The sequence below is a fragment of the Loxodonta africana genome, chromosome 12 (genome assembly GCF_030014295.1).
Source record: "Loxodonta africana isolate mLoxAfr1 chromosome 12, mLoxAfr1.hap2, whole genome shotgun sequence".
Lineage (NCBI taxonomy): Eukaryota > Metazoa > Chordata > Mammalia > Proboscidea > Elephantidae > Loxodonta > Loxodonta africana.
This window is the reverse complement of record NC_087353.1, coordinates 54,754,713-54,776,640: the sequence shown is the minus strand read 5'-3', so window position 1 is coordinate 54,776,640 and position 21,928 is coordinate 54,754,713. Positions and strand designations below refer to the sequence as shown.

Here is a 21,928-nt window from a genome sequence, read left to right as displayed (position 1 = left end):
GGCTTCCCAGGTACCGGCGCCTGGAAGCAGTGCTCACCAGTGCCCGAGCACAAGCGCTTCACTCTGACGTTGTCATGCTTGTTGTTCAGGAAGATACCTGCAAGACCTTTGCCTTTCTTGTTTTTCACCCACCTGCCTTCCAGTTCAGAAGGTCCCCCAACCTCTATTAAGGTGGTGCTCTGGTTCCCAGCTGGCTGCCAGTCGGGGCTTCCTCTCTCTGGAATATCCCTGGTTAGCATCTGCATGTTGCCGTCACCTGGCTGAGCATGAGGATGGAGAAGGGCAGGGCTGGTCACTCTGTGGGTTGTACTGGTTAACTCGCAGTGTAGTGCCAGACAGTCCACTTTATTTACACTTGTTTTCATTCCTTGACCTGTGTCAAGAAAATATTTTCCAAGTGCTTGGAGAAAAGCAGGGGCTCTGAGACCTGCTTCAAAGGCCTCCTTTGCAGAGCCCTTCCAGGCTGTTGCTTCTGTGTTTTTGTTCTTCATACAGGTTGTTTTGTTGTTTTAATTTAATTAATAGATTATATTTTTTAGGGCAGTTTTAGGTTTACAGAAAAATTGAGTAGAAAATACAGAGAGTTCCCATTCCCCCAATGCTGTTCCTCCTATTATTAGCATTTTGTATTCTGGAGGTACATCTGTTACATTGATGAACTGATACTGATACATTGTTATTCACTAAAGCTTACATGAGGGGTTCCCTCTTTGTGTTGTTACAATTGGTAAATCAGTATTGACACATTGTTGTTAACTAGAGTACATAGTATACATTGGGCTTCATACTTTGTATTGTTACAATTGGTGAATTTGTACTGATACATCATTGTCAATTAGAGCCTGTAGTTTACATTAGGGTTCCTCTTTGTGGTGTTCAGTCTTGTGGGTTTTGACAAATGCATAATGTCATGTGTCTACCATTACAGTATCCAGCAGAATAGTTTCACTGCCTTAAAAATGCCCTGTGTTTCACCTGTTCATCCCTCCCCCTTCCTCCTGAACCCTTGGAGCCCCCTGATTTTTGACTGTCTATAGTTTTGCCTTTTCAAATATGTTATATAGTTGGAATCATAGTGTGTAGCCTTTTCAGACTGGTTGCCTGCACCTAGCAGTGTGTGTTCGAGGCTCCTCCATGTCTCTTGCTGGCTTGATGGCTCATCTCTTGTGCTGGCTGAATGTTCCCCCATTGTGTGAATGGGCCACAGTTTGCCTGCCCATCACCCACTGAAGGACTTCGTGGACATAGGTTGTTTTTTAGGTGCTTTTTACTGTAACAGTGGAACATGTGTGCCTTATTTTATGATGAGCTTTCATACTTGAATATGTTAAGATAACCTGTTTTCCTGCTTTAATCATCATAATTGCCCATTTGCGTTTTCTTTTCCAGATGGTCAGCCATAACATTTCCCAGCGTTTGTTTTCATGTCTGAAGCATCTGCCAGCCCCTTTCCGTCACGGTTGTGTCCGAGTCACTGGTCCCTGTGTTTCATATGGGACTTTTGTCCATGTGAGACGCTCAGTCGACATTTGCGAATACTTGGCGACTTTTATTTTCTTAAGATCAGCTCTCTTGTCCTACAAGTCCCTTTGTGCTCCACAAGCCTGCTGTGGGTCGACATTGCTTGTCTTTTCATAAGTGAATAAAATCTGCTGTGGGTGGACAGTATCTGCATCTGGCATTTGAACTTGGACCTGTGTCTTGCGTGTCGGCAGTGCCTGTTCTTTTCTGCCAGACTCCAATGTACGAAACCATGGCAGCTCTCAGGGGACTTTGGGGTGTTGACTCCCCTCCCCTTCCTCCCAGCCCTTGCCTTTTCCTTCTTACCCTGTACGCTCTACCCCACAGGTATAAATAAGATGCTGTTATACAGCTACTAGTTACTGCCTTTAAATACCCTCCCACTAGTTACTGCCTTTCCATACTCTCCCACTAGTTGCTGCCTTTAAGTACCCCCAGTTGTTGGGCAACTAGATGGTGCAAACGAGTTGTGCTCGACTACTAACCAAAAGCTTGGTGTTTCGAACCCACCCAGGAGCACCATGGAAGAAAGGTCTGGCAGTCTGCTTCCATCGAGATTGCAGCCAAGAAAACCCTGTGAAGTACTTTTACTCTGACACACGTGGGGTTGCCATGAGCTGGAATCGACTCAGAGGCAACTGGTTTATGGGTGGTGGTGGTTTGGGATGAAATGTCTATAACATCAGATTAGCCACTTTAATCGCACAGTTCAGTGGTGTTTAGCACACTCACAGTGCTGTGCAATCACCAACTGTGTCTAGTTCCAGGACGTTTTCTTCCCTGCAAAGAGAAACTCCATGTCCTGTGAGCAGGCGCTCCCCATTCCCTTCCCCCAGTCCCTAGTTGCTCTAATCTGCTTTCTGCCTCTGTGGATTTGCCTTTTCTGGCCATTTCGTATAAGCGAGGCCATACAATACTTGCTCTTTTTCGACTAGCTTCTTTCACTCAGCATGATGTATTCAAGGTTCACCATGTCGTAGAGTGCCATCAGGATTTCATTCCTCTTCATAACTGAGTAGTATCCCACTGTGTGGGTGGGCATGTTGTGTTTGTCCATCATCTGCTGATGGACGCCTGGGCAGTTTCAGCTTCTGATTGTTGTGTGGACGTTGCGCACAAGCTCTGTGGGCTTGCCTGTTTTCTAGACACCAACTTTGTGCTGGGGAGCTATAAGACGGAGCAGTGCCTGAAGCCACCACGCCTCTGCCGCCAGGGCTATGCATGCCCACACTACCACAACAGCCGCGACAGGAGGCGGAACCCCCGTAGGTTCCAGTACAGGTGAGCCCACGGGCCTGGGACTCAGGTTCCATGGTGTCAGAGCCCCCTCATGGTCCCTCTAGCACACGCTCACCAGTGCTGGTGCAGGCTTCATTTTGGGCAATGGGCCTCGGTGGCCCAGGCCCCTCTGCTTCCCTGCAAACCCCCTTCCCCTGCCTGGACTCCCCTCCTCCTTTGGGTGATGGCCACCCCTCCTGTCCTGGAGTTCCCCTACCCCTGTATCCTCTCAGCTCGCAAATGTGGTGGCAGTGTGGGGTGGGCGTGGCTCCTCCCTCTTCCTCCTGGTCTGTCCTCACCTGTGACCTGCCAGCCTCCTCTGGTCTCATCTCCCCCTTGGCCTTAACCTTCAGCCTCATTACCCCCAGCCTCATCCCCTCCAATCTGGCCCTCCCCCCCGCCCCACCAGCCTTATTCCCCTCCAGCCTCATCCCTCCATCCCCCGGCCTCATTGTGCCTACAGTCTTGTCTCTCTGTCTCCCTGCAGCCCCGTCCCCCCTGGCCTTGCCCCTTCTCACTCTTAGGGGATTTGGCTGTTTCTCCAAGATGCTTTTTGTGTTGGCAGGCTACAGGCGGGCCCTGACTCAGACTCCCTTTTCATTTGATGCAAAGTAAAAATGGGGCTTTCCTTCACCTGAACTTCCTTCCAGGTTTCAGAGGGCACCTCTCCTCAGTACTCTGCCTGTCCTAAGTAACGAGAGGTGTGCCATTCTCAGGGCCCATGTTGTCTGACCACGGTGGAGTGGGGAGCTCCCTGTAAGGTGACCTATCACATGGGCTGACACCTCAGAGGTCAGGGGGCGGTGTCTTCCTCTTCCTCACGACCATCCCTACCCAGGTCCACACCCTGCCCCATCGTGAAGCACGGAGACGAGTGGGGCGAGCCCTCAAGGTGCACCAGCGGGGACAGCTGCCAGTACTGCCACTCTCGCACTGAGCAACAGTTCCATCCCGAGGTATGCACAGGATTGGGGGCGGGCTCTGTAGTTTTAGTTGCTTTTGTTTTCAGTTTCACATAAGTATTCCAATGCTGATTTTGATTCATAGCCTGACAGGAAGGTGTGTGAGTCTATTTCATGAGCGATGGTCGTGTCTAGAGTGTTTGCTTTCCGTTTTACTTTCAAATTCCAATTGTTTATTGCTGGTGTATAGGAAAGCAGTTGACTTTTGTATATCAATCTTATATCCTGCAGCCTTGCTATAATCTCTTACTAGTTCCAGAAAATTTTTTGTTGATCCTTTGGGATATTCTCTATAGATGATCATGTAACCCATGAACAAAGACGGTTTTATTTTTTTCTTTCCAATCTCTGTACTTTTTCTTTTCTTATCTAATTGTGTTAGATGGGATTTCCAGTATAATGTTGAGTAGGCATGGTGAGAAGGGACATTTTTGTCTTGTTCTTGACATGAAGGGGAAAGCATCTATTTTCTCTCACTTAAGTGTGATGTTAGCTGTTGGTTTTTTGTAGATGTTTATCAAGTTGAGGAAGTTCCCCTCTATTCCTAGTTTCCTGGGAGTGTTTATCACGAGTGGGTATTGCATTTGTCAAATGCTTTTTCGGTATCTATTGATATAATCGTATGAGTTTTTCTTTTTTAAACCGAAAAAATCAAGCTTCTTTTCGTCAAGTCACTTCTGACTCATGGTGACCCCATGTGTTATAGGGCAAAACCGAGCTTCATAGGGTTTCCTTGGCTATAATAATTATGGAGAAGCCCTGGTGGCACAGTGGTTAAGAGTTTTGCTGCTAACCAAAAGGTTGGCAGTTCAAATTTACCAGCCACTACTTGGAAACCCTATGAAACAGTTCTACTCTGCCCTATAGGGTCACTATGAGTCAGAATTGACTTGACAACAACAGGTTTTTTTGGGGGGGGGCGTTAATCTTTATGGAAGCAGATTGCCAGACCTTTCTTCTGTGGTGCTGCTGAGTGGGTTTGAACTGCCAACCCTTTTTTTTTTTTTTTATAATAATGTACTTTAGCTGAAGGCTTGTAGAGCAAACTAGCTTGTCATTAAACAATTAGTACACATATTGTTCCGTGACATTGGTTACCAACCCCACGGCTTGTTAACATTCTCACTTCTTGTCCTCGGGTTCCCTATTACCAGCTTTCCTGTCCCCTCCTGCGTTCCATTCCTTGCTCCTGGTGTGCCCATTTAGTCTCGTATATATGGCTGAGCTACATGTATCATTGTTTGTTTTATGGGCCTGTCCAATCTTTGGCTGAAGGGTGAACCTCAGGAGTGACTTCAAGGGGGGCCATACTCTTGGGGTTTCTCCAGTATCTGTCAGGCTAGTAAGTCTGGTCTTTTTTTGTGAGTTAGAATTTTGTTCTACATTTTTCTCCAGCTCTCTCCGGGACTCTCTATTGTGGTCCCTGTCAGAGCAGTCAGTGGTGGTAGCAGGGCACCGTTCAATTGTGCTGGACCGAGTCTGGTGGAGGCTGTGGTAGTTGTGGCCCATTAGTCCTTTGGATTAATCTTTCCATTGTATCTTTAGTTTTCTTCATTCTTCTTTGCTCCCGAAGGGGTGAGACCAGTGGAGTGTCTTAGATGGCTGCTCATAGGCTTTTAAGACCCCAGACGCCATTCACCGAAGTCGAATATAGAACATCTTCTTTATAATCTGTTACACCAGTTGAGCTAGGTGTTCCCCGAGAGCATGGTCCCCATAGCCCTCAGCCCAGTAACTTGGTCCCCCGGGGAATTTGTACGTGTCTATGGAGCTTCCATGCGAACCACCAACCTTTTGGTTAGTAGTTAAGTGCAGACTGCACCACCCAGGGGCTGTTGTACACACACACAGGCACTTATATGCATGTGTACGTTCACTCTTGAGCAAGACAAAAGCATGATGGTGAAACTGACCTTTGTTCGAGAGTCATTGAATGCTTCTTCTGGAATGTTCTAGGGATGTTTCCTGCGGGACATGAAAGTGGGTGCAGAACTCAGTAGGTGGGAAGTAAATGAAGGCATTTGAAATGGCTGTGCTAAGCGAGTGTACCAGGCAGAGGCGACACAGCAGCGTGAAGGTTCTAGAAGTGTGGCCTGAGTGCCTCGTCCTCAAAGTTGTGCTTGTATTTCATTTCTTAGAATTGCGTTGTATTCAGAGACCCTGTGCTGTCAAATGGATGTAAAACGATACTTAGCAGTCTTGATATTTTTAGTTCTGAATTCAAGACCCTTTAAAACTGCTTTTATAGGTCAGCATTGAAGTGTCAGCACATGCCCTCAGGCAGTGATGAAGCCGGGGCAGAGGAGTTTAAAGGGCTGGGGAAGGCTTCACTGGGGAAGCCAGGGCTTAGAAAAGTTAGTAAGGCCAGCATGGGCTTGACTGCTCAGTTTGGTGAGGGTCCCTCCACTCAGAGCCTGCTGCCCGTCCCCCCCCCGCCCCCGCCTTGTTGGCAGAGAGCAGAGCTCGGTCAGGAGGGCCGAGTCCCTGGAGGGGAAGCTCTGTGAGGTGGGGGAGTCGGGGCCCCTTGAGGCTTGTGTCTCCTGTTGAGGGCCCTTGGTGCCTTGGGGCCAGCCCCCAGTGTCATGGGCAGGATGAACATATTTTTTACCCCGAGTGAAGTAACCTTGGGTCCGACCGTGAAACAGATGGATGCACGTGTTCACTTAGCAGTAGTTTTTGGGCAACTGCTGTATGCCAGGCACAGTGTTAGCTGCATCTTTCAGAAAAGTTTAAGTGGACTTTGCTTGTGACTTGATGCCACAGCGGACGGTCTATGCTTCTGCTTCTCCTCCACGGCCCCACTGGCTCTGTGTGGTCAGTGCAGAGAGGCAGGGCTTCCCAATCAAAGGGCGAGGAGTAGGGAAGCAGCCCCCGCTTCAGGAGGCCTTGTCATGATCCAGAGCTGATGCTCGCTCGTAGCCGAGTGCCTGACTCACTGCAGTGTCGCTGGGCTTCCCGAGAAACCCATTTCCAACCATGCCTCCATCTTTCATTTTTATGTTTTTAGATCTACAAATCGACAAAATGCAACGACATGCGCCAAACCGGCTACTGCCCCCGGGGCCCCTTCTGTGCCTTTGCACATGTTGAAAGTAAGTCTGTGGTGCTTGCCAGGTTCCTTGCTAGCTACTGTCTGTATACTGAGCGGACCCGAGCTGGAGGTTTCCTGGCCTCCCATGCACGCTGGGGTGTAAGGGGAGGTCAGCATGCACAAAGGGGAGTAGGGAGCACCCCAACATGCCTGTTTAGGGCCCCTGGGGCAGGAGGGTGAGTACTGTGTGTAAGGCCAGGCTCCCTGGACCAGAGATCCCCCCACTCCTGCCCCAGGTCTGGCCATTTGAAGCCTGGAGCTGCCCCCTGCCTCCACGAGTCCTGGGCCGAGTGGCCGCCCTCTGGTCGGATGGCCAGGGCCTCCACCTGGCACAGCCACATCCCTGCCTCCTGAGTGGGTGAGCCAGGTCCCTGAACCTGGCATGTACCTGCCCACTACATCTTGCCCAAACACCTTCTTCAAGTGGCACTGTCCCTGTGGTGGGGGTGCGTGTCCACTTCCAAGAACAGTGCTTCATTTCTTCACTTTCTGTGTTCATCTGTCAATGTGAAGAGGGGCTGGTCTGGATGACCAAAGGCATTCCTAAAAACGTTTCCAGAGGGGAAACACCGCTCCCTGAGGCACAGTGTCAGGTGGGAAAAGCCCACAAACACCCCTGCCCCGCTCCCCAGGAGCTCTACTTAAAAGGCTTTGAGTTTGAGCTCTAGTTTTTCTGAGTATAGTTGCAAACTCAAATATTTGTTTTAAATAATTTATTTTTGTTATTGAGACTGTACGTAGTAAAACAAACCAATTCAACAGTGTCTACATTGATTACATTCTTCAAGTTGTACAACCATTCTCACCTTCCTTTTCCAAATTGTTTATCCCCCGTTAACGTAAACTCCCTGCTCCTCAATTTCCTAACCTTTCAAATTGCTCTTGTCAATTTGATCCCATATAGGTGGTTTTTAAATGAGCACAATGCTCAAGGCAGACATTCTTTACTAATTAAGCTGAATTTTTGGCAAACTCAGGAGACTCTGTGGTGCAGTGGTTAAGTGATACAGCTGCTAACCAAAAGGTTGGCAGTTCAGTCCAGCAGCAGCTCCTTGGAATCCCTATGGAGCAGTTCTACTCTGTCTGCTAGGGTCACTATGGGTTGGAATTGACTCAACAGTAATGGGTTTGGCTTTTTTGTTTTTATTGGCAAACTCAAATTTTACTTTCTCTTTTTTAAATTTGAATGGAGAGGGTAGCTATTCTTGCTCAAATGAAGAATTTGTTTCTTAGCATAAAAATCATTAAAGAGGTGAATCAACAGAATCCAAGGGTCACTTTGCTCAGGATGCTCATCCTGGTGTTTCAGGGGTTCTTGTTTTCCCACTGCTTAGAAAAATTAACAAGGCCAGTGTGCGCCTGACTGCCTGGTGTGGTAGGGGCTCTCTCCACTCAAAACCTGCTACCCCCACTTTCTTGGCAGAGAGCATCGGAATCTCAAGTGACTTGGGCTGCCTTGATCCCAACTCCACCAACAGCCCTGCGACCAACAGTGGCCTGCTGGGAAACGTAAGATAGCATTCTGAGGAGGAAGCCGCAGTCAGCTGTCTGTGCCCGTGTCATTTGGATTTCCATTGAACATTTAGGAGCGCAGACAGGTGGGGCGGTTTGAGGGAGGCAGCCTACCTGGCGCAGCCAGCAGCTTCTTCTAGAACATTCTAGAAGAGTCCTGGCCGCATTCTCTCCCGGGCCAGCTGACTCATTCTTGCCCTTTGCTGGACTCACAACTGCTGTTTGGTGTGAGTTGGAAGCTTGGTCCTCTGGATCACATTCAGAAAGGGTGCTGACTCCTCCCCAGACCGGAAGTGCTGAGGCAGGGTCCAGGGTGGGAGCTGCTTCCTGCTTTTCCCTGATGTAAATGTTTCTCTGTTGCAGGCAAAGCAGAGAGATTCACCCATGGAAGGTAGCCAGAAAGCCAGCGAGCACAGCAGCAAGCAGGTACAGGCCCCATGGCGGGGTTGCACAGCCTTTGCCACTGGATGACACGATCCTTCGTTGTTATTTTTTTACAAATAGTCACTCATGCTCACTCCTGACCCTCTCACAAAGTGGTTTGGTTAAGGTCCGTTTGGAATAAAATCTTGTTTTTCTCTCTATCTCAAAATACTCTGTCACCCATGTTCTGAAATTGTGGTGTTTTAATATTTGGATGTATCTGAGAAGCAGCAAAGCCAAGCCTCTTACTGTTCAATGGTGGAGAAATAGGTGCCCTTTGTAGCTTGTCCCCACAAGCCTGGCCACTCCCTTCTCTTGGGGCGAAGCAGAGTCCTCCCCTTGGGGGCTCCCCATCCAGGTTATCGCCACACCTTAAAGGTCATTATCTTGTGAGGAGAGTGCCCAGGTGTGGGTGTGAGGACGTGGCTGGGATCTGAAGGAGGCCCAGGTGTGGTAGGTAAGGAGGTAGGAGGGACCAGGAGAAGCCTCAGACTAGGGAGGGAAGAGGTGGGAGGGGTCAAGAGGAAGCCAGGTGTGGAGGGTGAGGAGTTGTAAGGGGTGAGGAAAACGATAAAAAAAGAAAAGGTAATTGTCAATGTCATCGCCAGAGATTTTGTTGATCATTTTGGTGTACCCCAGTGTGGCCACAGTGTGGTGGCTTCATACTGTATCACACCCCACCCTGTCCTGCCCCTCGCTTTTGGCTGAGCTCAGCTGCCCATCTGTTCTACCTGACCCACCTTCCTATCCGTTTGCGCAAACCAGGGTTGTTTTGAGAAACAATTGTTTTTTCTGGACACCACTGCCTTAAGGACTAAAAAAAACCCTTGTGTTTTTTTTTTCAGAGCTATAAAAAAGCAGTGAGCTTTCTGGATGTTTCCAGAGTCACTGAGGGACTATGTTTTGGGGAGGCAGTGAGTGTTTCACTCTTCTATCTGAGGGGTTAGCTAACTGTTCTTTCATTTCCTGCCCATGAAGTTTATTTTTCACTTCCTAAATGGGTGAGACCTCATGTTCTCTTCTCTTTCTCAGTTTCTTGATGCCTAATCCTAGGGTGCCTCCCTGAGGATTTTTCTCCCAAAGTATCTGTGGAAACATGTTATTTAGTTGTTTTCTACTCGGGCCTTCTGAGACATTTTTAAAATCAGCTGAAGGATGGCTAAAAGCAAAAGGCAGCCCAGTTATGTTCTTTTGTGGTGAGATCTTAAGTGATTGATGTTAGTCAGGGGCTGAGAAAAGAATCTGAAATGTGGACATTGGCCAGTCTGTGTAGCTGGCATTGGCCCAGAGGGCACCTGCCTAGGGGCTATGAATGAGTAGCCTGGAGCAGGAGTGGGGCAAGACTTCTTTTCCTTTCATGGCTGAGTAATATTCCCATGCATGGACAGACCGCGCCTTCTTTAACCCTCATCTGTTGATAGACATCCATTGTTTCCACCTTTTGGCTATTGTCTGCACCCACTTTTGAAAAATCGTTTTCTGTGGAAAATTCCTTAGCTGGCACATGTTCTGGCTGCGTCTGCTCTGCTCCTGAGGCCCACGTGGCCCATGATGCTTTGTCATAATTAACTAGAAAGTCGCCATCCTCTAGCACATTTGGGAAGGCTGCCCTCCTTCGTGTTTTGTCCCATATGTGGGTTCTGGGGGTTTCTGGCCCCTGCGCCCCAGGATCATCATGATGTTGTGTTCACATTGCCTTGTCTGTTTTTAACAGAACCACCTCACCATGCTTGCCGTGGTCCACCCACTCGCCTCCAGTGTGGGCTCCAGCGTGACTTCGACCCTGGCCTCCAGCACTGGCCCCAGGGTTTCCTCCCCAACTGCGCTGTCCGCCCTGGATGCCCGTTCCCTCCCACTAGACCCCATGAGCAACACAGTTGAGTCGGTCCTCGGTGAGTCCCATGCCCTTGCTCCTTTTCACCTTGGGTTCTTTCCACGTCTGCTGGATTGTGATTTGTGTTTGAGGTTGCTGTTCGTGCGTGAGCTTGCTGTTGGGGAGCTGCCTGCTCGGGACACACTTGGAATGCCCACCTGGTAGAAAAGCCAGATATGTGTCTCCGGCATCTCTCCTTTGGGTTGTGCTGTACCTGGTCACAAAAACAGAGTCCAGCAACACAGGTCCCCCATGGATTGTGGTCCTGGTGGTGGGTGCCATCTGCCCAGAGGCCATAAGGAGGAAGCAGGGTGTTTGAGAAATAAAAATGAAGTGATGGGGCCAGAGAGTCCCTGAGGGTGGGGGCAGTGACAAGGTGGAGAGTGGAAGGGAGCAGAGAGGTGGCCAGAAGGCCACACAGCTGTGAGCCTCAGAGGCCAGCTGTGGGGGGTGGGGTGGCCTCTAGCAGTGGGGAGTCACTGAGGGTATGGGGACTCATGGGGACATGCTTAGAGCCGGGCTTGGGGGAGACCTGCGGTGGCGTGGTTGGGAAGGTGGGTGCCATGGAGACCAGTGAGGAGGCCTCAGTGAAATGCAGGACAGACAGGGGGAGCTGGTTGGATAGAGCTGGGGACTTTTGCTCCCCATGTGGCTCTAGGATGCCCTGAGGCCCACACCCTACAGGGACCAGTGCCACGCTGACCTGAGCCTGTGTCTGTTCTGACAGCTCTGGAAAGGCCTCATTTTCTGGGTAATTTCCAGCTTCTTTGGCTCAGGGCTGGCCAGTGAGATTGCTCTGGGTGAGTCAGAGCAGGCGGGCCACGCACACCAAGTGCTTAGCCAGCACCCAGGCCCACGACAATGCCTCCTGACTGGAGATAATGTCAGCTGTAACAGCCAGATGGATGCATGCCGGTGGTGACCGCCCCACAGACACTGCTGATAGACATCGGTCATGGAACCTTCTTCACAGCCCACGACCAGTATGTGGCCTTACAGCCAGTGTGGACTCTGCAGCCAGCCACAGTGATGGGTGAGAGGGCATCATCTCAGCTGTCTTTTAGACCACCGGTCAGGAGACATCAGAGCCGGTCTAGTTGCGCACCTCATGAGGACGTCGCAGGAAACTTCTGGAGTGGCAAGTGGCCCCTGGAGGCTCTGGACAGCACTTCCCAGGGTGCTCCTTCCAGAATAGGCTTCCGTGTGCGTGCAGCATTTTTGTGGCTTTTAGTGTAGCTGAGTTCTGGATCCTATTTCCATTTGGGGTGATATTTAGACTCCTTGACATTCTTCAAAGGTCACTTTGGAGAATGCTGGGGACCTGGGCGTATCCCCCATGGAGCCCTGTGTTCTCCGTTATGGGTTGATATCGTCTCTGAAAAGCTCAAGAGCGCTGGAGTTCATGGCTTGTCTCCCCACGGGAAGCAGTGGAGAGGGCATGTTGGAGCCCACCACCTGAAGCCGCTGCGTCGGGCAGTGGCACAGTGGTGGCCATCAGGCCAGGGGACAGTGTGCCAGTGGACGATGTGAGCTGCTGGTGCATGCTGAAAGAGGCTTTTCTGGACTGTTCCCAGAGGGGCTAGGTGACCATGTTGACCTGCAGTTAGGCTTACTGGTCTACTGTCTGTGAACACATTGAGGCACGAGGCCTGCCCTCCGCATTGTCCCTGGAGTGGGGCCTTTCCTTCCTTGGACGCTCCTGCCTGTGTCTGAGCCAGGACTCAAACTTCTGCCCAACTTCCCTGCCCCTGTCTCTGGAAGTCACATCTTCTTCCTGTAGGGCTGCATATGAGAGGAAGCACTCTGCATAAACAGACTCTCTTTTAGGGCTTCACCTTAGAGGGCAGTTGCCTAAAATTGTACATACTTAGTGGGTGGTATTGGTATGCATTTATTTTTAAGTAAAAGTAAACCCAGTGTTGTTTTTTTTTTTTCAACCTGCAGTTGGGGGCAAAAAAGTTGTTCCTCTAGAACCACAGAGGTCGCACGAAAGGAACGTGCTGATTTTGATAGGAAATAGCCGCCTGTGCGGGCCTTAGAACTCAAGGCCCCGGGTTTTGCCAAGCCGATCACTCCAATGCAGGTGTTCCCTCCCATCTGAAATTCCGGCACGTGAGCCGCAGGTGAGGCAGGTGAGGTGAGGGAGCGGCCTGGGCCCCAGTGTGACCCCGGTAGACTGACCCCGGACGTGACCTTTGAGGTCAGGGCCGTGCCTTGCCCTCCCTGGCCCCGTTGGGTATGGCCCGCCCCCATAACTGGCAGTAGTGTGGAATGCGTCCCTTACTGAGCAGAGAACACGGCCCGGGGCTCAGGCTGGAGCGCCGATCCCGTCTGTCGCGGAAGGTTCCTTTATAACTTAAAACCGGGCGTCGGGCTTCGGCTATCTGGCCTGCCGCAAGGGCAGGGAGGGGCGGGACGTCCGAGTCTGAGGGCGCCTGGGCGGGGCCTGAGCGGGGAGGGGCGGGACGGGGCGTCGGAGTCTGAGGGCGTGGGGGCGGGGCCTGGGCGCTGCGTCAGAGTCTCACGGGGGCGGGGCACGCCGTGGGTGCGTCAGGGAACCGGGTGGGGCCGAGACGCGAGTCTTTCTGACACTTGAAGGCGTAGAGGCCTGGGGCGGGCCGCGGTCGGGTGGAAAAGCTGGGATGTCACTTGTGCAGAGCCGGGGGCACGCGCGGGTAAGTCACGCGGATCGGGCGGGGCCAGGCAGGCGGCGGGGCGGGGCCGGGCGGGTTTGAATCGGCGGCAGTGGTGGCACGGCGGGCGGTGAGTCAGCTTCGCGCTGCGGCTGTAGGTGCGCCGCTGTCAGGTGGGCTCGGGAGGACGTCCAGGTGCTGCGCGCGGGACCCGGCTCCAATGTGGCAAGGTCGTTGCGGTGCTTTTAGAGGCTGCAGAGCTAGAGAGGACGCAGCTGCTCCCATTTTAAAAGCCTGCATCTCATGTGCCTCTGTCGGCGCCTGGCCTCCAGCTGGCGGCTGCCACGTTCCCTGAACGCGGCCCCTCAGGCCCCCCGCGCCCTGAACCGCGCCCGCACCCCACAATTCCTGCCCGTCACCCGGCTCCCAGGTCTGTGCCCCTGGCGGCTTTTTTGGAGGGGCTTGCAGCTGCTCAGGGGTTGACCCTGACGGCTGTCCCCCAGGAACTCTTGGTGGGGTGGGCCTCGCCCCCTCCTGAGGACTGGGCGTTGGGGAGGTCGCCTGGCTAGGGGGTGGGTTTCTCTCCTCACAACTGGGGACAGAGCTGGGGAACTTGGGGTCAAGGGAAGTGGCTGTTCGGGACTGGTCTTTAGCTCGTGCAGGTCTGCTGCCTGTCTCCTTTGCTGTCACTCCGGAATCAGACCCGGCCAGGACCATTACTCAGCAGCACAGTGCCACCCAATCTGCTGCTTATGTAACCACTCACCTAGCTCCCGGGCTCAGCTCTTCCCTCCTCCCAAAGCAGTGCACTTGGAATGGGGCATTCTGAGAGATTCAAGACTGGTTTTAGGAGGTGGTGAGGTGTGCAGGGAGAGAAATGCTTCAGACAAAAGTGTCCCCACTGGGCATCCTGAGGAGTAGGTGGTGGGAACTGCCTGGGGGCTGTCCCAGGGTTCCTTCCAGAGTGAGGCCAACCCTGTCCCTCCCAGGCCTTCCACTGTGGAATGAGGCTTCATTTCTGAGCACCACTGCTCGAGGGAGGAGTGAGTGTTGGGGCTGGGATGGACATCTCTAAGTGCTTTGAGCTGAAGGACACTATGGCTGGTGAGGTCAGGGTTTATGTGTAAGTGAGCTTGTGCCCCAGTTTGGCCTCATCCCCTGGGGGCCCCAGGCTGTGCCTGGAGCAGATCAGATGGAGAATGGAGTGCCTTGGTGCAGAGTCACAGGCAGGTGTGCCTGTCATCAGATCTTTCAGGGTGAGAAGAGGCTTCTGGGGCAGGTGTCCCCTTCTCAGTCATCCTTGTGCCTTTGTTCAGAAGTTTCTGAAGCTCTGCCAAGTGTTAGCTGCTGTGCTCAAGAGCCTCAGACTGGCCGTTCCTGACCTGACCCAGAACAGCCTGGGACCGAGGGTTCAGTCCAGATGGCTGGACTGCTGGGGGTGGGGACACCCTGGGGTCAGTGGCAGGGGGCGTTGGGGTAGGCAGCAGTGTGGGGAGCTGAGTACCTGGTCTCAGGGTAAGCTCTGTCCACACCAGCAGGAACAGAGCAGAGGCCATTTGGAGTAGGGTTTTGGAGGCTGAGCAGGATTTCTTCCAGGAGTAGCTGGGACTGTTCCTAGTAGATGGAGCTGGAGAGGTCACAGGTCAAGGCTAACCGAGGAGATTGAGACCACTGGAAAGGAAGCTGCCACCGGTGGAGGGGGCAGCAATGGCACGGCAGCCAGGGTCAGCATCACAGAATGCCACTCCCAGGGGTAGGCTGCAAGAAGGATGGGTGGATGGACAGTGGGGAAGCTTCATCTTTTGTCCCTGGGCCCAGTGTCTATTTAGAATCCTGTGGCAGTGGCCTAATTACCTGGGCAGTGTTGAAATGATGTCCTGGGGTTGACAGAGGTCCAGGGAGCTGCCTGACTCTTGTCTGTTGATAAAGCCATAGGGACCAGGAGAGGCCTAACTCCTAGAAGCTGGTACATATGCACAAGCGGGCAGGTGTGACCTGGGTCAGGCTGTGCCAGGTGTCCTGTCTGCGCTACCATCCTCAGGGGCCCAGACGGAAGGGGGGGGTCTGAGGGCCTAGGGGTGTAGGGGCCGTCAGCAACAGATAACATCAGACAACAGGTGGGACAGTGCTTGGCCACAGAGACTCCACCTGCATCAAGGAAGGGGTGGTTTTAACAGGATCATCTGAGACCCTGTGTGCTGTCATCTTGGGCCCCACTGCCATCTCCCCAGGAGGCTAAGCTGGGACTTGGGGTGGGGGGGGATGGCCAGGCACACTGGCCACCCAGGTCTCAGTGAGACCTATCTGCTCACTCCTTCCTGAGCCGACTGCTATGCTGCTCCCGCAGAAGCAGAACGTTCAAAACTCACTCCAGCCTCAGGGTTTGGGGGTGACCAGCTGTCCTGAGACAGTCTCACGACCGCTAGAGGAGCCTCTGGGGTCGCTGCTGCTCTACGTTGGGTCCTGGGCTGGGGGAGGGGTCTGCATGATGGTGGAGGTGAGGGTGGGTGGTGGGGACTCGGAGGAGGGAGCCCTAGGGAAGAGGGAGGATGGAAGATGGGTGGCCCTGGGTAAGCAGAGCAGTGCCACCCCACCCCACCCCAGTGGGGCAGTCCCCACTGGGCCTGCGGACCTGGAAGAGGGCAGCCCTGGCCTGCAGGAAAGGGTTTGTGGGTTGGCACTGGGGGGTGGGTGGCTCACCAACCCGAGGCTCCTCCATTCATTTAATGGGCAAGCCGGGGGTGCAACAGGTTCCCTCCTAGACCAGGGTTAATGCCTAGTCACAGGGCCAACACCACACCCTCTGATGGTGGCACTGGAATTGTGGGCCAGAAGGTTCTAGAAGGCAGCTGCATGGCTCTGCTCTGTGCCCAGTGCAGGGAAGGAACAGTTGGGACCACAACGTCCTGAGAGAAGAGGGAGTGTGTGCATTCTCCACTGCTCTGGAAGGCGTGCTACGAATCTGGGGTCTGTTGTCGCATTTCCGGTCAGCCGTAGTGGGGTCTGGGTTTGTGGTCTCGGCATTCAGCATGAGTGTGACCTAAAGACCCATGTGATGCCCCTGTAAACCAGAAGGGCTCTCTGGGAAATGCTCTTTTTATAGTCAGGTGTAGCATCTGGTCAGTTTTAACAAATGGGGAGAACATCAAGGTTATGGAGTGTGAGGAGAGCAGGCTGGTGGGTGCCAAGCCCAGATGAGCTCATCACAAGGGTGCAACAAGGCCCACTGACTCGAGAACCTGTCAGCACTGCTGCAGCAGTCCCACTGGGTGTGTCAGGGGAAGACACCTTCCTAGGCACCCAGCAGCCCTTACTCTGGCCCTTGGTGACTGGCCAGAAAATGCCATTTGGGATTTCTTCAGACGTCCACAGAGGCAAGCCCCAGGCTTAAGCCAGGACGGTCTCCCAGCCAGTTGGGTGATGCAAGGGTGACGTGTGTTTTGTTTGACAGGTTCGGCTTTAGACATCCACCTTAGTGACATAAACATTGCATCCCTGGAGAGAGACCTAGAAGACGGAGAGAAGAGCGAACTTGGGCTGACAAGTAAGATGCCGGATGCGCAACGCTTTCCGGTGCCTCTCATCACTCTTCCATGAGTTGATGTGGGGCCTGCCAGCTCCTGGGGGTGGGAGGGTCTCTGGGCCCCCTGCCCCTTTTTTTTCGGCTTTTTTGGTGCTCACACTCTCCTCCTGCCTTGTGGTATGTGTCGCTGGCTGGCTTCTGTCCCCTCCTGGTCTGTGGGAGCTGGAGGACCTGCCCAGCCAGCCAGGCTGCAGCCTTTTTCCTCCATGAGGAAAATACCAAAATCGTATCTTATGACCACATTGTATAGAGATGAGTATGCTAATATTTTAAATTAACATATTTTCTTCATGTGATGTTCCATGTGATTTTAAAAGAAACCACTTTCAGGGGCTTCTGAAGGTGCTGAGACCCTGTACCATGGCCTAGCCAGTGGAAATCCCGCTGGAACATGGCTGGTCTGGGGCAGGGGGGGTGTGGTGAGCTCACCAGGACCCCAGCCCACCTCTCCTGATGTGCTACCATCCCCTCCCCTCTTGCAGGTCAGAGACTGCTGGGGACCTCAACACCGGTTACCATTCCAGGCCTCATGACATGCTCGCCGTCCCTGCACTCATGCTCGTCCCTGTCCACCTCCCCGCTCAGCTTGCTCTCTCAGTCACTGTCGGGGCCACTGGTCTCCTTGGCCATGACGGCCCCCCGGCAGCCCCCACTGCCCCCAAAGTCGGAGCCCGGGAGCCTGGGCTCCTTGGCCACCTCATACAGCTCCTTAGGTGAGTGGCCAGGCAGTGAGCGGGTGTGGCCAGGCAGTGAGGCAGTACGGTTGGTCATCTGGTGAGGGTGGGCAGGCAGGCAGTAAGCTGGTGCGGGCGTGTGGTGAGCCAGTGCAGGCAGTGAGCCGGTGTGGGTGGTTAGCTGGTGCGGGCAGGCAGTGAGCTGGGGCTGGTGGTGAGCCAGTGCAGTTGGGTGGGCAGGCAGGGGAGGGAGGGACAGGGCCTGGGGGCTCTTGAGAGGCACCAGCTGCTTCCCACTGAGGTTAGGACATAGTCCCCCTTCTCACAGGTGAGTAAACCAAGGCACAGAGGCCACCTCTGCGCACCACCAGGTGTGGACCTTCATGGTGTAGCACCCCACGCAGACTCAGTGGACCTTCCTCCAGAGGGGCTCTGGGGCTTTCTGTTGAGGCTAGCCATGGCTATAATCGGTGTTAGTGCTTCAAACCTGATCAGTTCTCCAGTGTAGCTGGGCCTTTCACAGCAGTATTGAGGTCAGTGTGGGGGTCACTGAGTGACAGTCCTGCATTTTTTTTTTTTTTAATTTTTATTGTGCCTTAAGTTTACAAATCAGGTCAGTATCTTATACAAAAACTTATATACACCTTGCCATATACTAATTGCTCTCTCTCCAATGAGACAGCTCAGTTCTTGCCTCTACTGTCTCTCCTCATGTCCATTCGGGCAGCTGCTGACCCCCTCTGCCCTCTCATCCCCCTTCCAGACGAGATGCCAACATAGTCTCATGTGTCCACTTAATCCAAGAAGCTCGTTCTTCACCAGTATCATTTTCCATCCCATATTCCAGCCCAATCCCTGTCTGAAGAGTTACTGTACTCTTTTTAATGTAGTTATTTCTCATTAAGAAATGTTATTTTTTCACATAATTTATTGTTTTAAATGGTTCTGTTTTTAAATGTCTCAGTTTAACTTCTGATGCCGTCGATGTCGGTAGGTACCACCTACTTTGGTGGTGAAAGCACTTCGGGGTCCTCAGAGCACAGGGCGCCCTGAGACCTAAGTTGGAGGGGACTGCTGCTGTGTGTGATGCAGTCCCAGAAACAAAGCCTAATTTCCATTTTTCTTTAAACTCCAAAAGCAATTGGGTTGGGAAAGGGACCTGGTGAGATCAAGGTGGGCGTCTGTGCCATCTGCCTCGCAGCCCCCACCCATGGCATCTCCCCGTGACATTGGTGAGCCGAGCCAAAGGAGTGCCCCATGAAGATGGGTGACAGTGGGTCTGTGTCATCTCCTGTCCCTGTCACCCTCACAGGCTTAAATGGCATCCCCGGGAGCATCTGGGACTTCGTTTCCAGCAGCTTCTCCCCCAGCCCCTCCCCCATCCTGACCACTGGGCCTGTGTCCTCCAGCGGGACCCCGAGCACTGCAGAGCTGGCGTGTGTCCAGAGGCAGCTGGATGAGGCCAAGCGCAGGATCCGGCAGTGGGAGGAGTCCTGGCAGCAGGTGAAGCAGGTGAGCGGGGGAGGGGGGGAGGGGACACGTGGTGGGGGGGCTGTTGGCCCCACCGCGTCTGCCTACTCCACTGGTCTATTCCACCGTGTCCCCCCCCACCCCACCTGTGTGTCCCACCATGTGGCCCCCCAGCCCCATCTCCACTGGTTCCAGGCCTGCGATGCATGGCAGCGGGAGGCCCAGGAGGCGAAAGAGCGTGCTCGGGCAGCCGACAGCGACCGGCAGCTGGCGCTGCAGCGGAAGGAGGAAGTGGAGGCGCGGTGCCGGCAGCTCCAGGAGGAGGTGGAGGGCCTGGGGCTGGCCGCTGCGCTGCCCGTGCTGAGGAGCTATGGCGATCTGGACGCAGCGCCCCTGTCCACACTGCATTCCCTGCAGAGCAGACTGCGCCTGGGCCTGGAGGCAGTTGACGGGGTGAGTCCCATATGGAGCGCAAGGTGGGCCTCCAGGTTGCGGTGGCAACGTCCAAGGACCCGAGGCTGTCCAGTGGTGTGGCTGCTCCCTCTTGTCCACTCAGCCTCTACTTTTGCGGCTGCAGGCCCTGAGAGTGCAGCGTCGGACACCCCTGCACAGCCTCTGCCCGCACCCATGTCCAGGGATGGAGTGCGGCCACCACCTGCCTCTAAAGGAGTCCCTCCACCTGGCCACACTGCTCCTCACAGGTGTCTCCCAGGCATGGTTTATGTTGCGGTACACCATCTATCATTCTCACCTGTCCTGTTCTCCAGCCTTTCAGGTGTAGCACACACTTGCCATGGCCAGGTTGGCTAGGAATTCCCCCACTCCAATCTCCACCTTCTTAGCCCTCAGAGCAGGGGCCAGTCCCACCACCCTGCCCTCCTTTGGGCTGCTCTCCAGGCCTGCCACAGTGCAGTTCCCCCCACTGGTGCTGGAAGGCTGGCACCAAGGCAGGACTGCTTTAGTCTACTTCCCAATGTCTGGCTGCCACAGGTTGCAGGCCCTCTACTGGCCTGGCTGACAGGTCTAGCCTGTCCCCTGGGTGTCTTGCCAGCCACCCTGCCCTGCTGGCCTTGGGCTCGGTCTTGCAGTGAAGCGTCCTCACCTCCCCCTTACCAGCCTCTGCATGCCCCCAACCCTGGTCACTGTAGCTGGTGGACAGTGCTCTGTGGCCTCCCCCTGCTGCCGGGGGCCTGAGCACAGCCTCTGAGGTCACCCCCATCAACAGTGCCTCCTCCCACAGGTCATTGTCCAGGTGCATGCAAAGCAGTGCCTGGTGTGCCGCGAGCGGGCCCACAGCTCCATCCCGCGAATCTGCCCACATCACGTCCTCTGTGAGCCGTGTGCCACCAGCATGCCTGCCTGCCCCTACTGCGAGGGCCAGCCGGTACAGTGGTGACCCACCTCCTGGAGCCCAACTGATGGTGCAGTGCAGCCATGAGTGCGCCAACAACCCTTGATGTGATGCCCCTGTGCGTTACTTACACCAGCGATTTCGTGGTGTTCCCCCCAAAACCCTTCTTTGTTTCTGCCAGTGGGCTCGGTGTCTGGGGTCGAGCGTACCTTCCCTTGGCTGCCAAGCGTGGGGTGGGCGCTGCCACCAGGGTTTGCAATCATCTGACACTACTGCTGGCAAGATCAGTAGCAGTCTGATTCTCATAAAAGCACTTTGTAAACGAAGGAGTTTAGATGTTAAAAATTATTATAAGCTGCTTTCTAGGTTTATGTTTTTTTTTTAAATATGCGATAATATGAAGCTTTATATGTGTACTGTGAACTTAAAATTATTTCATATCAGTTTGTTTATTCATATAGTATGGTAAATATTAGACTTCGTATTATCAAATGAGCATCTATCTAGTAGTGAGAAATGCTAGGGTTTTTACAGTTTTCAAATTAAGTGCAAACCAATAGTATTTACAAGCAGATGGCGATTATTGGAAGACACGTATACATTTACCTGTATGTTTGATTTATGGAAGAATCTGTTCTCCTGACCGTGTGCACACGCATGCCTGCTGGTGTTGTATGTCCAGCACGTGACGTGGCGTGATAGTTCTCTCGTGCAGCTACATGAGCCAAGGCCACTTGTTCCAAGTGCCTGTGCCTTGCAAAAGAAGTGAACAACGGTCGCTGGGGTTGTTTTCTTCCTTGAAAATAAGGCTGTTAGATCCTAACAGAAAATGTGCAGCAGAAGGGATCAGATGCTTGCATTTCAGTTTTCAGAAGCAGCTGTGTGTGACCCTGCAGTTCCTCAGACCTGTCACAGGCAGTGGTGCTTTGTAACTGTACAGAGGGGCCGCACTGAGAGTGTGTGGCCACTGCCTGGCCCCATTGGCTGTGGTGGGGCCGGCAGGCAGTGGTCTATTCCTGAGTTCATGCATGCAACGATTCCAGCTGCCACTATCCACCAATCTGTCCAGCTGTTGTGATCACAGAACTTACGTGTGTGATCAGCAAGGTTTTTGCAGAGAGAGGGCCCAGCCCACCACCTTGGAGCCGGGGGAGAGGCTGCCTCAGCCCCAGGAGCCACAGCAGAATTGTGATAGCCAGGCCCCATGGCAGACTATAGACTGAGACCGTGCATGGTGAGGGTAACTGGAATCCTCTCTGGCCTGGATTGGGGACGTCTTCCCTACAGATCCCAGAATAAGTGAAAGATGTCTGTGGTCTACCCAGACTTTCCACAGTCCTCTTAAGAAAATCTCAGAATCTGCACGGGGTGGCGGGCACAGGTACCGGCGCCTGTGGCCAGGGAGTGACTGCTGATGCATCTCTGCCTGCCTCTGCCAAAGACTTTTAATAGCATTTTTTAAAATGCACAGTGACTAGGTAAGAATTTTTATCAGTGACCAAATGAGAATGTATTTAATATAGTAAGGAGTTAAAAAACCCTTTCTAATGCAACCAA

The 21,928-nt window shown here is 53.2% G+C and overlaps 1 protein-coding gene across 8 annotated transcripts in view; it reads left to right on the top strand.

Annotated features, from left to right (window-relative positions):
* UNKL (unk like zinc finger) overlaps window positions 1-21,928 on the top strand; it is a 32,749-nt gene extending 10,821 nt beyond the window's left edge. For 3 of the 8 annotated variants that reach the window (XM_023557554.2, XM_023557553.2, XM_064295321.1), the window contains 11 exons: window positions 2,667-2,802; window positions 3,638-3,755; window positions 6,769-6,853; window positions 8,276-8,361; window positions 8,728-8,790; window positions 10,502-10,679; window positions 16,745-16,837; window positions 17,359-17,589; window positions 18,863-19,062; window positions 19,195-19,473; window positions 20,261-21,928. In XM_023557554.2, the coding sequence (XP_023413322.1) occupies window positions 2,667-2,802; window positions 3,638-3,755; window positions 6,769-6,853; window positions 8,276-8,361; window positions 8,728-8,790; window positions 10,502-10,679; window positions 16,745-16,837; window positions 17,359-17,589; window positions 18,863-19,062; window positions 19,195-19,473; window positions 20,261-20,416 (1,625 nt within the window). In that variant the 3' untranslated portion in view covers window positions 20,417-21,928. Of the gene's footprint in view, window positions 1-2,666; window positions 2,803-3,637; window positions 3,756-6,768; window positions 6,854-8,275; window positions 8,362-8,727; window positions 8,791-10,501; window positions 10,680-16,744; window positions 16,838-17,358; window positions 17,590-18,862; window positions 19,063-19,194; window positions 19,474-20,260 lie in introns of those variants that run through there. The other 5 variants (XM_064295318.1, XM_064295317.1, XM_010597437.3 and 2 more) reach the window with 5 other exon arrangements.